The sequence below is a fragment of the Saccostrea cucullata genome, unplaced genomic scaffold (assembly GCF_032062105.1).
Source record: "Saccostrea cucullata isolate Sc308-1 unplaced genomic scaffold, CSIRO_AGI_Scuc_v1 ctg1220, whole genome shotgun sequence".
Lineage (NCBI taxonomy): Eukaryota > Metazoa > Mollusca > Bivalvia > Ostreida > Ostreidae > Saccostrea > Saccostrea cuccullata.
Window position 1 is genome coordinate 340,133 of NW_026931211.1, and position 18,069 is coordinate 358,201.

At 32.7% G+C, this 18,069-nt stretch overlaps 2 protein-coding genes across 3 annotated transcripts; one reads left to right on the forward strand and one right to left on the reverse strand.

The window, feature by feature from the left end:
- Positions 1-2,336: 2,336 nt before the first annotated feature.
- LOC134231809 (uncharacterized) lies at positions 2,337-5,019 on the reverse strand. The gene is made up of 3 exons (XM_062713780.1): positions 4,921-5,019; positions 2,578-2,688; positions 2,337-2,431 (listed from the first exon to the last, which is right to left on the reverse strand). Exons 1-3 carry the CDS (start codon positions 4,967-4,969, stop codon positions 2,337-2,339), a joined length of 255 nt encoding a protein of 84 aa, XP_062569764.1. The 5' UTR covers positions 4,970-5,019.
- Positions 5,020-7,162: 2,143 nt separating this feature from the next.
- LOC134231834 (uncharacterized) lies at positions 7,163-9,144 on the forward strand. 2 transcript variants are annotated; one of them, XM_062713810.1, is made up of 2 exons: positions 7,163-7,261; positions 7,403-9,144. In XM_062713810.1, exon 2 carries the CDS (start codon positions 7,405-7,407, stop codon positions 9,058-9,060), a length of 1,656 nt encoding a protein of 551 aa, XP_062569794.1. In that variant the 5' UTR covers positions 7,163-7,261; positions 7,403-7,404; the 3' UTR covers positions 9,061-9,144. The 2 variants fall into 2 exon arrangements, with proteins under 2 accessions (XP_062569794.1, XP_062569795.1); XM_062713811.1 differs by having other exon boundaries at positions 7,167-7,257; positions 7,396-9,144.
- Positions 9,145-18,069: the final 8,925 nt, after the last annotated feature.

An 18,069-nucleotide genomic window follows, 5' to 3' on the forward strand; every position in this document is an offset into this window, starting at 1 on the left:
TTTCCATAAATTTTCAGATGTATTAAAAGGAAACAGGTTCATTTCACTGTAAATGGTATTTGTATTTGGTTGATTTTTTAATTCTGCAAAATACTCACTTGTCCCTTTTTTACATGTACATCGTGATTTTATGCAATTTTCCACCTGACCACTTGGACAGCCAACCTTTCCACCGCATTCACCATCATTTTTACAACCGTAGGCTGTAACTAAAAATGGATCGATTGATAACCACATTATTATTTTATTCATCATTTTTTATCTGCCGACCTTTAAGGTTAAAAAATGGCAGATACTCTTTAGGATGAATAACACACATTTTTTTCTCTCCAGAAAAGAAAACATAGATTTATATTTTATCCAGGATATATGCCAGGATAACTATTTGTTTTGTTACTCTATATAAAACCTTGTTATAGTTTGTAATGTTGTTTACAATGTGTGATGTTCAAAATGGGTAAAAATTTGAATTTGAACTTAAAGTCAATTTATCATATAAAATAGACAAAAATTGTGTATTCCAGAACAATATGCCTGGATAACTGTGAAAACCTTGTTAGAGTTTGCAATGTTGTTAACAATGTCTGATATTAGATATATTTACACGACAAAAATGGCATATTTAGAACAATGCAAAGACAACTTTCGTTTTCTTTATATCTGAGGGAAGAATTTTTTACCTATATTCTAAACAATTGGATTTTTTTGGTGTTAATTTCCGGGAAAATCCACATTTATAATTTAACTCACCTGTTACAAACAGCCAAAAGATGACCACGTGTTTCAGAAGTAATTGCATACCGTCCTTGGTTTGTCTTTTCCTGTGCCAACCTGCTGAGTAACTGTAAACCTCTATATATGCCTAGATTCCTGGATGTATTTCTAACATATGTCGATATATGATGATAAAATATATCATTTTGTAAATAACTAATTGCACTATAAACATGTCCTTTGTCATACACCACATGTGACGGTGATTCCTGCAGCCAATTTATCATTTAATACGCAGTAGCAAATTACAAGGCCTTACAATGTATATATGCGTATAAAATTGCTTACTGCTGTTTACATTAAAAGGAACAGAAATATCACAGCTTGTAGAACTTATTTATTGTAATGAAATACCTGTATGTGGAGATAATTAACAGTATTCGAGTTCAAACATCAACTTAACATTTCAAAATAGCACCAGGGCAAACATGATCTCAAAAAGATCAGAGATGGGAGCAGGTGCCATGGAGAAGTGAGAATCCGCTGACGACCAGTCACAATGTGCTCCTTCTCATGTTCGAAAAAAACCCGATAAAATTCGTGGACAACTCAGCGAGCAACCGCAATCAGTTTGAAAAAATTCAGAAAGCATTTGACTCAATGATGAATTGTGTTCGCTGACAAGACCATTATATCGACCATGGAACTTGCGAAATGATGAATTTAAACGCCACTGCTGATATGTTTGCTTCATCAACTTGTTAGTCAATAACCTACCTGTTATTAGAAATTGATCACACGTGCACAAAAAGTTCATTTTTCTTTTCACTTAAAAGATTTTGTACAAATTTTGATTCATATGAACACGTAAATAGATGTGCTAATAACGGGTCGCAATTGGTACTCATGGCAATTCCAATATATTGCTAGGAAATGTTCCATTTTTAAGGAACAACTGTCTCATTTTTTTCAAGATGTGATCAGTCGAGCCAATGAAGGTTTTGGAGACTAAACCTTTAAAACTCTACTGGAATTCCAATAGGTAAAAATAAACATACCTATTTTTGATCCACGTACAGAGAGTAAATTTTATTCAGAATCTTTTACATGAGAAGAAAATATTTGCTTTCTATTCTTCATCTTGACATTTATGTACAAGACATCAACGCCGTATTAACAATAGTTAATTACTTTCATTCATATGTAAAGTCGATATATTCCCAGCCTGGCCTGAAATACGACAGAGTCTGACATACCTTTCATACGTTTCATTTTTAGAGATTTTTTTTTTCAAAAGATGGCGTCAATGGTTTTCTTACAGGAAAACACGTTATGATAAACCAATGGATTTCAACCATTCAGCTTTTCAACATCTCTTACTTATGTGGCGACACATCATGATTAACTGCATTTGGGGTTTATGTCTCTCGGTTTATTCGATACACAAGAGCATGCATCACTAAAAAAAATAATATATTATAAGAAAAAAACAAAGACGAGAGTACACTACTGTCTGCTAAATATGGCAAATAATAAAATGACTCGTATATAAAAAAATTTTTATTGTTCAGCATTTAATTTCTTATTTAATGACAAAAACTATATAATCGTAAGGAATACTTTTAATGACCGACAATCATATATCGAATAAAATGTGATTTACAGTATATCTGATACTCGTAGCAGTCGCCTTTGCAATTACTATCAATCGTGCATCCTAGATTAAAAAAAAACATACCAGTGTGAATCATACATGCCAGCAATGTGTCTTTATTTTTGGTTTATAATATAATTTTTTTCTGTTCAAACTATATAGCAAAATACATTAAATTAGTTTTACAAACACGTGCTTTGAATACTCACGTGTTCCCCTTTTGCAAAAACACTGTCTCCGAGAGCACGCCGCTACCTGACCAGTTGGACAGACGACCTTTCCATTACATTGACCATCATATAAACAACTGTAGCAGGACGCTATATAACAGAAAGGAAGTGTTTAAAAAGAAATAACATCGATGATGCTGAAAATGGTGTAGAGTTACCAGTTGGCAGGGGATGCTCACTCCTCCATGGAACGTGATCACACAACTGATAGTTTAGTGGTTCCTGTTTGCTTTGCTCATAATTTGTATCGTTTTCGTATTGTTTTCGTGGACTATTGTTTTGATGGTATTTTTCTATGAAAAAAGAGCCAAGAAGGTAAAGTTTTCATTTAATTTCTTGAGATTTATTAAAGTAATTTTGTAATATTTGATGGACTTTTGAGCTTGAATACTGTTTGTTATCTCCATATGTTTTATTAAAAAGCACAGATTCTGTCACAGCTTTTCAATATTTGTCAATATGAGCAAGTAAAATTTAGCCCATTCCATTTTTTTTATTTGTTTAGGGTCTGCATGCGATTTGGTTTAAGATACCAAATAGCAGAAGAAAAAAAAAAGAGTAGCCCTAAAATTGATCATTCTGGTGAAATGGAATATATGGCGATAACGAACAGCATTCAAGCTCAAAAGTCTATTTAACAGTACAAAATGGGAGCAGAGCAAACACAGACCTTCAAAACATTAGAGGTGGGATCAGGTCCTATGGAAAAGTGAACATTTTCTGCCAACCGGTCACACCCGCCGTGTTCGCTTAGTCATGATCGGGAAATAACGGAAAAATCCGTCGTCAATTCAGTATTTAAAAAATTGACGAATAATTACTGCGAAAAACGTTAGCAATTGACTTAAGGACAAAATACAATCGCTGACAAGATCATTGTATCGACCATAGAACTTACAAAATGATGACTTTAAATGAGACTGCTGATATTTTTGTTTCATCGACTTGTTTTTCAATATACCTCGTGTTAAAAAATGTACATACGTAGATCATGCTCCTGCGTATAGAATCAACTAATTGCTATACATCATGTAAACTCCTTATGCAGGTTTTTGAAGGTATATTGATGCATAAGTAAGGGAAGTTGACGATAGAAAAGTTAAAGTTGTCACGTTTATCATATAACTTGGTTGTTAGGTTACCATTAACGTCTTTTTCAAGTAAAACATCCCAATATAAAACAGATGTGTCATACTCTGTGGTATCTTTTATCTCAAGCTCGTCGGGATATATCATATCGACACATAAAGAAAGTAACTAGCCAATCAGATTCCTCTTTACTTGTGTTTATTTATATGAGGTATAATAATATTCCTTGTATCACTTCTTTTTTATATATAACTAAATCTGACTGTGCTTTATTTTTTGTTCTGTATGATTGTTTTACGAGTAAGTAATTGTTTATTTTATTTAAAATAAGCGGACGCTTAAGAGGAAAAAAACTTTGAATGGCCTTATTTTAAAATCTTCTTTCGGCCTAAAATAAAGTAACAGTACTACAGTACTAGTAAACATTCACTAGTTTTGTAAAATGTCAGATCATGAATTCAGCGTTGGGGTTTGGTCTACGATCGGAGATTAAAGAACTTTATTCGGTAATAACCGATATTTGCCTCCCAAACTACACTTTGATGGAGAAATATTTAATTATGTTCATAAACAGGGGGGTATATGCTGACTTCAAAGCACTGAATATTTTCATAAGTAATGACGTCATATGTACAAAATGACGTCACAAAAATGACGAAAATTTCAGTTTTTTATGAATTCTACATAAAAATGTACATATTTTGTCAATATTTTGAGTAAAAGTCACCGAACGCATGTGTGTTCAGGCTCAATACTTTAATATAATGTGTAGAATGATAATATTAATGAAATATGTAAATATTGTTCCCGAACAAACTTGCGCTCTATAAATTTTAAAGCTAAATTGTTGAAATTTTGCCCATTTTGTCCTCTTTCTGAAAAAGGATAATAAAATCGGACTAGTTTGTGACGTCATAAAAACAAAAATTGTGAATAAACTACTTTGAAACAATAATATGTTCTGTTAATTTATATTTCTCTTACAATTTATTGAATTCAGCACATTTCAGGAAGTTTTCAAAATCTGACTTTTGTGGGGGCAAATATATGCAATATACCGCATATAGTTCTTTTATTACACTGTTCCAGTTCAACATCTGAAGATGTAATTAGTTGTTAACCATTATGCACTTCTTCATTTACTAATACATGTGCATAGAATAATTATTATGAAGTTATACATGGTCAATATTTAATTTCTTGAAAATTTCTGAGAAATTAAACGTAGCTCACCTGTAACGAACAGCCCAAACAAAACAAATTGTTTTATAAGAACTTCCATGTTGTTTTCTTCTAGTGTTGCTTCTTTCTCTCTCTGTTTCTAGCCCTGTTGAAGGCCTTCATACCTCTATAAATATGGAATTCCCAGGCTATATCTTTGACATACGTGTAAATTTGCTGGTATTCCATTTGCATTACATAAAAAAAAAAAATTCCATCCTATTCTAAAATAACAGGATTTTATATGTAAACAAACCTTTTTTATCGTTAAATCCTTGAGTGCATGTTGCATACATCCTGCAACTCAAACAAATGTTAACTTATCACAAACAGATTAATGTGGTCAATTTTCAGGTTGATGATTATCCTAGCTGTTATGGAATGTAATGTAAATAGCAAATTTATGGTTCTCGAGGTAGAAAATAGTCTTTGTGTCGAGGGAACCTAAAATTTGTAATTTCCCGAAAATCTTTTCCACAACTGTAATAATAAACAAAAACAATCTGAAGAGATCAGTAAACAAGGCATATTTAGACATTATAAAGGCATTCATATAAACACAAAAAAGAGCAAATTCAAATTTTGCTAATTATCTATGACATCAATACCGAGAAAAATAAGACCAAAAACTCTTATTGATTTTTGATTAAAACGTTCCTATGCATAAATTCCTAATAATGTAGTCTTAAACTTTTTAGGAGATCTTAAAAAAACCCAAACAATCTTCAGGCTTCAAGACAAACTCAGTGGGGCAGCTAGTAGTAGATGTAGCATAATTCTCAACATGCATCTGAATTCAAGTTTACAACCACAAAGTTTTATTCGACAATCAAACTATAGACGTTTCTACAATTACGTGTAGTCAATCGTGTTATGCACATTTTACGAACAACCAATATTCTCAGAGGAATTATGTAAAATCAACAACGAACATATCTAGGAACGCGAGGATTGAACTCTGCTCAAAATTTTTACCAGGAGTGGTTGAGAGGACCAGAATTCCTCCATCTTTCCTCTCATAAAAGAAACAACGGCATCTTACGAACAAACGTAACCAAAATCGGAGATCAGTCATGGTAGTCTATTGTTTTCACGGTTGCATTATTGAATTCTTCAATTTTATTGGGATTTCGGTAGATAAAATCCCCACAAGATACCTCAAAGCCACTTCTTTTTATAGTGACGACCGTGACGATACAATACATTTCAATGGACATCTAAACGAGCAAAGGGGTTCGAGAAGGGAAATAAAAGGAAATTGATAAATGTTATTCTCTGGCATGGAATCAAAAATAATAGTATGTGCGGATCTAGTAGGGGTCGAAGGGGAAGAGTTTTTTTTTTTACACAGGTCGGTCGGTGCAATGAGTTATGGTCTAACATTTGATTTCAAAAACCCAAAACTTTTTAAAAATTCTTGTTCAAAATACTGTAAGCTGTAAAAAATAAATATGGCTTTAATATACAGGTGTTATAGCATATCATAAATCTAGGGGGATGCCCGTTCGGGTGCTTGTGGATTGGACCCCCCCCCCATTAAACATCCCAAGTCCAAAGGTATTTTTTATTCCACTGTAAAAGCTCATAGGCTTCTGGAGATATTGCTTGAAACAAAAAGCATTTACATATGCACATAGTGGTATCAAATGAGAAGGCAAATGAAACCCCCTTCATTTTACCTTATATTTTTTATATCTAAATTATTTTAAAAAATTAATTTAAAAATTAGAAAAAATAAAATTTAAATGTAATTAAATCGATGAAAAATTACAAGGAAAATTTTATGTTGACACTTCTTACAGAAGGAACCTTACTTGCCTTTTATTTGACGTGTGGTTACATTGCCTGAACAAATTTTGATTTGTGATATGCTACAGTTTATTTATATTTTATTTCTGTGTATATGGTTTCTTTAATTTTTATTTCTTAGTAGTTTTTAACTATAGGGTTCAAATACAAACTGCCTATAAGATCCTTTCCATGACTTAAAAAGCCTTGACATAAATAAGTTGTTCAAAATGAATTAAAATTATTGCATAAAAAGTTTTCATTGTCAAGCTTCATGTGTGTTTTTTGATAATTTCAGATAAATGAAATAATAGACACGTTTAAAGGCTTTTTAACTTTCAAAACACGAGGACATCAAACTACTAAATCTAGTGCTATGATATTATTTGCGTTCAACTCTGAATCCCCCTTCTGAATTCTTAAATCCACCCCTCTATATTTGTACAATACTAAACTGAAAGTTAAACTTCCGGGGGAATTTCAAAGGGGCGGGTTAAAGGAGAAAAGAATGCATTACATTAGTTTAAAGAGAAAATAATCAGGAAAAGTTTGCTTATTAAGGTGAGTTACATCCCCTTAAGATTAATATATGAGTGTAGTATACACGATAAAAGAGAATTTCGGGATGGGGACAAAACTTTTTTGAGAGAGAAATCGAGTAAAAGTTAAGCATAATGTTTCATAAATCTAATCTTACAGGGATGAGAGATGGCGTCTACGTCCACTTGGGCACAGGACTTGATCACGTGTGATCTTTGTGACAACCCCACCCAGCAGTTCTGTAACAGCTGTCAGGTCAGCTTGTGTGGGGGCTGTATTAATAAACATGTAGAAAATCTGAAGTCTGAAACACATGACATTGTTCCTTTTAAAGACAGAAGAGAACGGTTCGTATTCTCCTCATGTGCGTCCCATCCAAACCAGAAATGTGAGGGACATTGCCAACAGTGTGATGTCCCCGTCTGCTTCAGATGTGTCACGGGTCCCCATAGCGGCCATGCTGTCAAAGATATGTCAGAGGTTGTACAACAGATGAAAGAAGAAATCAAAAAAGAAACAGAAGAAATCGAGTATTATATTTCAAGATTCGCCCAAAGTGGAGCAGACATTGATCAGAAGATATCCAACTTGACTGAGAAATTTAAAGCAATGGAGAGAGAGGGAGAAAATCTCAGAAAGATCTGGCACGAAGAAGTGGAAAACATTTTCGACACACTACAATCAACCATTAGGAAAATGAAGGATAGAAGACTCACAGTTCTCAAATCACACCAGTCCAGGCTTCAGGATTCGGGGACAAAATTAGAACTGATAACAAAAGAAAACAAGAAAATATTAAAATCCAATAAAGTATCGGATGTTACAAGCTACAAATCAGAACTAAAGGATTTCAGAGACATTCCTACAGAGGTTGATGTAAAGATTCCTTCCTTAAATAGCAACACAGTTCAGGGGAGAGAACTCAGCATAGAATTAGGAAAATATAGGGCTACACTGACACAAACATCCATATCAAGTCTGACAGATGATGTCTCCATTTTATCTGTTAAAAAATTATTGGAGAAAACTAAAATTATTGCCACCATTCCTTCTGGAATAAAACCTTTAGGTGTCATTACCTGTATTGGATTCAATGAAGTTTGGGCTTTTGGTGAAGACAAATTCATAAGACGTATTACCATGCAGGGATCTTTAAAGGACAAGATCCTCACCAACTGTGAAAAAGGTCCAGCTGATATTTCGGTGACCAGGCAGGGAGAACTGATATACGGTGATAATAACAGCAGAACAGTGAACATTGTCAGACAGGGGAGGATAGAGACTCTGACTCTACCTCTGGGATGGGTTCTATGTGGACTATGCTGTACCAGATCAGGAGACTTTCTAGTTAGTATGCACACTGCTGATAAAAGTCATTACAAAATTGTCCGCTATCATGGACAAACGGCAAGACAAGAAATAGATAAAGATGACCATGGACAAAATATATTTAAAGGTGGGGAATTGGGAGTTTATGTAGAGGAAAATAACAATAGTGACATTTGTGCCACTAATTCAAATGCCGAAACAGTGATCGTGATGAACAAGACAGGAAAAGTCCGATTCCGTTACGACGGTACACCAGCCAGGAGGAAGAATCCATTTTATCCTGCATACCTTGTGACAGACTCACTGAGTCAGATCATTATAACTGATTTCAAAAACGCCTCTCTTCATATCTTAGATAAAAATGGACACTTTCTCAAGTGTGTTGACGATTGTGGACTAGAGAATCCTGTTGGACTGAGTGTGGACAGGGAGGGGAGGTTGTGGGTAGGGTGTTTTATTTCGGGTGAAATAAAAGTGATCCAATACCTGGAGTAAAAGAATCATCCCCTGTGATGCATGTATACGAGGGTTGTAAGAAAAGTTCGCGGACAAGTTCTTCTGTGAACGTGCTTTTTAATGAAATCGGTTTAACTTCCTCAGAGAAAAAACTTTACATATTTGCTAATAAATATACAAAAATTTGATGTTTTCCAGTGATCCTTAAAAAAAATATCAGCTATTTTATTTTGATAAATCATGCTTCATGGAATATGTGTTGTCTATTATATGCATTCTTATTATTGTTGAAAACTTACATGGATCACTGATCCTTGGTATGACATAACTACCATGATTCTGTTACTATTTTTTGGTATGAGTTAACTACTTTGTACTCACTTCCTGTTGACCTGCTTGACCAGCCCTGGCGTGGCTGTTACTTTATTTTGTAAATCACCATGCATCCTATATTTTGGTTGCCTAAAGCCACCATGTAAGTCTTTTTATGTTATTTTTGAGCTATATAATTTCCACATTATTTGAACTTTTTTTTAAAGTTTTCATGAAGGTAAATGTCACGCCATTTTGGTCACTTAAATTGTAATATATTTTTGTGTTTGAATACCATCTCTGTTCAACAACTTTTGGTACATTATTTGTAAGACTGTATTTTTTTGTAGTTTTTTTTACCACACACGTTCTCGCAAACTCACTCAGGCATAACCATGTATGCTCGGAGAATAAATTTGTTTTCGTGTGACCTTGACTTGCTTCATGTGTTTTCAGTGTAACTGTTGCCTACCAAGTAAAAGAATCGGTTAACTATCTGCCTGCACCAGGCACAATAGTGCATCTTTTGTTTTCGCATGTTTAAGTAGAGGTTTTATAGATATTAAAAATTGCACAGTTGTAGTGCAAAAAAGATTAATGATATTTTACCTGTTGCTACAGTATTGATGGATTGGAGGGTATATGACTCCTTTATAAGAATTTATAAATAATCAACGCATTAAAAGAAAGGCAAGAATGGGAACGTCATTGAACGTCATGGAGAAACAAGCAACTTAAAATTACGTGTGTAGACAGGAAAATGTCTAAGAAGAGACTAAAATGCTCCTAGATGCTGTTGTAAATTGCCTACACGTACAAAGAAACAAAGGAAAAAATATTCAAAAGCTAGTAGCTTTGTAAGAATGGAAGGATTGACATTTTCAATGATCAACTCCTGATATATCTTTTTTTCATACCTTACCGCTTAACTGCTCTTACATTTATTTCAAGATCTCACTAATATCCGAAACAGCACAAAAGACATAGACGTAGCCAAGCGACAAGACTTTTATTTAGGTTCACCACTTTGTTGAATAAACCAAAAGGTAGCAGTGATATCTGCAAAGAACAAAGTACAATAACAATCAACAGTTATAATGTTTGTACAATGTGTATACACTGAATGATGTAGTCCGAAAAAACTGACGTTTTCCTGACTTTTTTACGATTTTGACATTTTTCATGCCTGGCATGTAAAATGTCAAAATCTTAAAAAAGCCAGGAAAACGTCAGATTTTTCGGACTATGAATGATGGTTCATGATGTCATTAATCCTAAATAACCCTAGTACCTCACCTTTATAACATGAGCAAGCACAACTCTTGATCAAACTACTTAACACTAAAGTCATAAAAGCATATATAGTGAGACCTACACTAAATATAAAACATAGTACTATTATGTACTCACGATAAAGTGTAAACACTAATATGATTAAACTGGTCAACTTAATATAACACAGATATTGATAATATCTATTATAATAATATCACAACTATCCTAATACCTAGATTGACTCTTATTAAAGAATTATATAAATAGTCGCAACCAAATAACAGACTTCTACATGTATTCAGCCAAGAAAAATAAAAGACTTATCCATCAATATCTTAACCATCAAACTGATATATCATATATCAGGGTCACAAGTCAAAGTATACATTACGACAAGTTATTCCCCTATTATTATGAACAGAAATTACATTAAAAATGTAAGGAAATCTTTAATCATTTGCTCCGTCATGAAATCTTATTCATACAATCTATTCTATGTGTTCAATTTACTTTGAATCACTATTTTATGCATACAAATGAAAACAACTTATCGGTAAACAAATAAACAGGAAATATATAACGCCTGCTAAAAGTAAAACCTCGACCTAGTTCCGTACTGAAGAATCAATAATTCCGGAATACTGCATACAATTTACACAATGTCATGTTTATTACACTGAATCTATAAATAAAGTTGCAGCAACCTCGTTATTATGCAAAACTATGATCAAGACATTATGACATTATTAATTACTTAATAGTTCTATCAATTCTATCGATATCCTAAACCAACGCATATGTTGCATTTGGCGGGAAATAAGTTCACCGAATACACAACTCATGTACAAATCATGAAATTCAAAGAAATGCATAATAATAATGGTTAACATAATTGCACATTAGGTAACAAGTGGCAAAAATAGATAATTTATACACACATGAATACTGTAGTATATCAAAAAAAACAGAATGCAAAGCTAGCTAGGTTAGTCTGCGTTTTACATGTAGGCTAGTTCTGGCAGCAGCGTGACAAGTAATGACGTCAGTCTCGGGTCTGAAAAATACTAAAAATCACGTTCTGATAAAATTGGAAAATGTAAAAATATTAAATTTGCCCTTGTCTACATGGAAAAAAAGTATCATGTCTTGAAATTTTATTTAAAAGTAGAAAAAAAGGAAACCAAATTAAATCTAAAGATTGAAAGATATTTAGAAGTATGGAAAAAACCTTAACGGGTTCGAAATCTGATTGTCACGTCACTTAATGACAAGTAATTGCTCCGTGAATCCTATGACCGCATAGTGAAAATCTTCGTAAATTTTCAAAATTACGAGGGTTGTTCGAAAAATTTGTGGACAATGTCAATCTTTTTTATATTACCCAATTTTTGTTATATTATTCACTAGAAATTTGAAATAAGCACAGTATAACATGAGAAAATATTTGCTGTGTTGATGTGTAAAGTTGCATCTCATTCGATTTAACTGAATTTACTTCATTTTAAAAATTAACATGTTTTGTACCCACAGAGCACACTTAATGGCAATGTAACGTGAAAACATAACGTCTCGAATTTCTAACAAATACGATCCCCATGGGACAAAGCAGTGGAGAAAACGATCAACAACAATAACAACAAATTAAAACTAGAGGTACTGTGAGCGATGAGCTCACTAAATGATACCCACCGCCTCCTTATACTAGTAGTTTTAATGGCAAAGTCCATTTTTTGCTGTGGTCGGAAAACCTAAAATATGTGTCGGATCAAAAAGTAAAATAAGAGGTGCTCAATGGCAATATGTAATAAAGATTCTGTGAAAGTTTCATCAAATTCCATTCAGTGGTATGAGAGGAGTTGCGGATAAGAGATTGGTACCCCAAAGCGTAACAGACGGACGGACGGACAGACGTACAGACGGACGGAATTAACGATTACTATATACCCTCCCGCTTATCAAGCGGGGGGGGGTATAATAAACCTCAGAACAAGAAATAAACATCATTGTTTCACGATCAAATTCAAAATGAAGAAAAATACTTATACTGTTACTTTTAATAGTTACTAGTTTGCCCTTATCGTATCGTACATCATCGTCTCAAGCCACGGTTCGAAGTCCGCATGTAGCTCTCTCCTACCCGTGGATGCTTGATCACATAAAGTGTCGTTATCTTGAATATTTACACCTCTATGCTGTGACGTCATTCAGCCAATGACAATATTTGTTATCATCGCAATTGAAATCAACATTGACATCATCAGTAAAGAAAAAAATATTTTGTTAAGTGTGATTGGGTATTGAAAGGTCGCGACAAAGTTCATTTTCCGACCATGCTTTACTCGCATTGGTCAATATTTTAATGAAGTAACTGTAGAATTATATCCAAGTTCTAAAAAAGTAAATATTGTTAACTGATAATACGTACGTCGTCGATACATAATTGTCGAGTTAAGGGCCAAGGCAAGTGATTTTTTTTTCATGTATTAGATTATGTATTCTAGAATTTATGAAATGCCTACTTTAAACTAGAGGTACTGTGAGCAATGAACTCACTCAATGATACCCCCGCCTCCCATATGAATATAATGACAGTGTCAATGTTTTGTTATGGGTAACCCAAAATATGTTTCAGATCAAAAAGTAACATAGGAGGTGCACAATGGCACTATGTAATAAAGATTCTGTAAAAGTCTCATCAAATTTCATACAGCGGTATGAGAGGAGTTGTGGATAAGAGATGGGTACCCCAAAGCGTAAGGAACGGAGGGACATCCCGATTAATATATACCCTCCCACTTTTCAAGTGGGGTGTATAACGAGGTTGAAATCCCTGAAACATCATGCAGTAGCCTCAGCAAAAATAAAGTAAAGAAAACATGCATATTGGAATTTTAAGGGTAAAGTTTCAATGACTGCTGCTGCATTAATATATATAAATTATAAAATAACATAAGGAAAATGAAAGAATTACCTGGGTATTGTAGTTTTAACTGAAAAATATTAATTAGAATTATTATCATTTGAAACATTTTTTTAAAACAATAAATAGAATAAGAATATAAAAGCATAAAGAAAGTGGGCGCACTAGATGGGCAGTCGGCAGGAATCATTGACACGAAACAATTCAGATTTAAATGTCCAAGCACCATGTAGTAATACAAATATTATACAATGAACCTAGAAACTTCACGAGAATGGATTTCTGCCGTATGTTTATTAATTTGTAGATAATTTGTTTTTCAATTAAAAGGTGTCATGAAAGATAAATTATCTATGCTGGAGACATTCAGTAGAATGTAATAGAAGTCTAACGCAAACTTATTTTTGTGCTCAGTTTTTAAATGCACTGAAAATATTGAATGTAACAGTACGATCGAAGTTTCTAGGTTTTATTAATATATTCAATATTTTTTCATCATGCAGGTGTAACTTTGTACTTGCAAGTTCATGTATGTTTATCTTTATTTGGAAACGTTAGCACTATAAATGAACAAAATGTGAACGCCTTGAAAAATAAAACAATTAATGTAAAATAATTTATGAAACATATTAAATTAGTAACTTTATTCAAAGAGTATTTCTTTCAGCACCAATTCAAAAATTATAAGCAAAAAGATTAAAAATATATATATATATATATAAAAATCAATGTATTCGAACCTAAAATGCTGCTTCGATATAGCTTGAATCCAGCGACAAACCAATGTAGCTACAGCGGGACACTATACGTAGCTAGTATTTAAATCATTATTTAAAGCCAAAGCCTTATACAATTGGACTTTGTCAATTTTCTACCAGAAAATAAATGGAAAAAGTTTAGATTTTGGTATTTCTGGGTTGTCTCTCCATTTTTTTAAACATCTGGAATAAATTTTACGGTTAAAAATTCACCGATAACACATTTAAAATTCATGGAGAGAAGACCCAGAAACAACGAAATTAATGAAAACGGCTATAAAAGAGTCGATTTTTGCATCATTTGACACCTACGGCTATATTCAGGTGAACATTCAAATAAAATCAAACATATTTAACTGAATATTTGCCCATTTTACATTCACCTACAACACATTTATTGGCTTTGTTTTGAAAAAAAATGTATAAATCAATGATATTTTTTTTGATTCTTTTTATGAGCCACTTTTCCTGCCGAATTGCCATCTTAAGCGCCCACTTTCTTTAGATAATATTGTCACCGCACCAAAAGACAAAATCCTTGGTATACTTATATCGTGCCAAGAGTTTGATAAAATCAAGACTCACAACAGGTTCACCTTTCTTTTCTTTTAAAGTTCTCTTGTGATATCTTATCTCTTAATATGTCAATTAAAACACAAATATTTAAGAAAAAAACTCATAAGATTTAGACCCTTATTGCCTTAGATCATTGACAAAAGTACTACGGTATTAGTTATATCCTCGCATACTTTTATCATAATTAATCAATATGCACATCGTTTGTCTTGTTTATTTGGCATTATGACAAAAACATCTCCACCAAATACAGTGCGGAGTTTGGTGAAAGCGGTATACCCTGTTGCAGTCCTATCATTCCAGTTCTCGGGAAAATTCCAGATGTAATAAATGTACCTCTTACTTCAAACCAAACCAAACCCTCTGTTGGTCGGAGATTTTTGGAGACAGTTGAGCAGTTGAGTGTTTGGTTGAACCATTACTACGTGTAAACAAACAACATGGCTGATAGGCCTCTGCATCAGTTTTAACTTCCCATCACTTCCCTTACTATGGTAATACCAATATTATTGAGCGGTAGATTTTAAGAAATAAAAAGCAATGAAATTTAATAATAATAATATCATTTCGGCTACTAATGAATTTTTGTTAGACGTACTCAAAGTTTGCCATACAAATATTTACATCATATAAGATATGGTTACTTAGCTGCTATCAACTAATTTAACTTATATTGCTAATGTAAGATTCATCATGTAGCTTCTCCACATGACTGGCACTAATTATTATCTATAGTGATGTACAATGTATTCATTTACTCCTAGATTGTGTTTGATTTTGCAAGTTTGCAATACAATGGTCTACTTATGTTGCTGATATAAACATCCTATATTTTACACCAAAAGTGGTAGTAGCTAAGTATATCACTGCAGATAATATGGTAACCTCAGTGTCATATCACGTGGGGAAGCTAAGAGAATAAGCTTTACGAATGCCCGATGAAATGTGCTAGATGCTTAAATGTACATAAAAATAAAACGAAAATTGTTAATTAAATATAATATGGAGAACCTTGATGAAATTCTTATCAGTTGATGATGGTGTTAGATATGGGGCTTTTAAAGATCAGAGAAAATTGGCAATTTATTAAAAGTTATGAAACGTATTTTTCAGTATTCTAATCATTTACAACCAATTTAAAGTAAAAATATTTACCTATCCAGACATTCACATTTTTGTTAGTATCGTCATCTGTACTTAAATATTTAGTTACTAGTTACTAGAAGCTGTTTTTAATTCAGTTTTTGGTCGATACCTTATGGGCTTCGATTTGGTATTTACTGCCAAAAAGTGATATCACCAATTGGAATAAGTGATATCATCTATTCAAATAGGTGATATCACCTATTTAATTTGAATTTTTTTTTTTATTTGATTGGTGATATCACCTATTCGAAAAGGTGATATCACTTATTCGAATAGGTGATATCACATTCAAATAGGTGATATCACCTATTCCTATCGAATGGGTTATATCACCTATTCAAATAAGTGATATCACCTATTCAAATAGAATAGATGATATCACTTATTCGAAAAGGTGATATAACCTATTCAAATTATTCATGAAATAACAGCTCCCAAGACTATAGGTCCCTTAATCTTATTTACTTTCACTTTTGTTTTATAGCTAATCATTCTAGGAGACAATAGATTACAGTTTTGTAGGGATGGCAATTTGTAACCGGTTGATAGATTAATCGGTCGGAACGATGCTAATCGGTTAGCTAATCCGTAATCGGTTGTAATATTTGTAAATTTGAGCGCAGTTTGCTTAAATTCCATTCTGTATTTTTTTTTAGAAAGGAAAGCACATCTCATAATAAAGAGTATTTGAAGGTAATTATATAGCTTGGTCAATTTGTAAGTGATAATTACTGTTTTTATAACATCATGCCGTTACCCAGATAGTCCTGTTTTTTTTTAATGCTATTAAAAACATCACCGTTAAGCACTTTAATTATTGTATGTTATTTTTGCCGTTAGCTTTTAAATTATTTTATTATAAAGAACGTTGTAATTTGTAAATAACGTGAGAGTTCAGACATAGATTAGTTCTGATTATAGTGACAACGCGGAATTTACTATAACATCTGCGTTGGAAAATTATCCCTGTCTGATTTCTCAAGCAAGATTCATGGTCTTTTGAAATCAAAATAAAATATACTCTTATGTACATAAAATTCTCTGTTCAAAATAATAAACAGAATGTAACTTCTAACATCTTTTAAGGGACACTGACCCTCAGCCAGGAATGACAACTCTTTGATTTATAATTTAATTAAAAAAGTCTTTAAATTTAGCTTGAAAATTAAATATTTTCATGGAACAATTTTCATTATATGCCTCTCAATGTGCTTCAAGGTTCTTTGCAAAGCTCCATAAATCACTTCTAATTTCATATCATGTTAATAAACATTGGTATGCTTTTTCGGGATAAAAAATTCTACTTTTAATTATACCTTTTTGAGAAGTTCAAAGAACCCTGAAACACATTGAGAGGCATTTAATGAAAATTGTTGCATGAAAAAATTTAATTTTTAAGCTTCATTTAAAGACTTTTTAAATTAAATTATAAATTAAAGAGTTGTCCTTCCTGGCTGAGGGTCGGAGTCCCTTAAGCCTTTTTGTGTATATGAAAAGATATTGTCAAAATGTATATCTTGATACGACTAACCGGTTAATCGGTCGGAACGTCTTGCGGTTAACCGATTAGCAATTCTGCAATCGATTGCCATCCCTACAGTTTTGTATTTATTTTTAATCAACCCCAATAGAAATTGTAGTTTGTTTTGCTCACAAATTAATTTATTTCACTTATCAAGCATGTAAACTTTAAGAAAAAATTGGAAAAATGTTTGAAAACTGGGTAGTCCGAATTTTCTTCATTCCAGTGGTAATCTTTATATTACAGGGAGCTTTCATTATTTATTGTTGTAAGATATTCAGTTAGGTGATATCACCTATTTGAATTGGTGATATCACCAATTCAATTTGAATATGTAATATAACCTTTTCGAATAGGTGATATCACCTATTCAGCACGAGTAGGAGATATCACGTATTCGAATATGCGATATTACCTATTCATTTCCAATAGGTGATATCAACTATTCGAATAAATGATATCACCTTTTCGAATAGGTTATATCACCTATTGAAAATTAATAGGCGATATCACCAATTCGAATAGGTGAAATCTCTTAT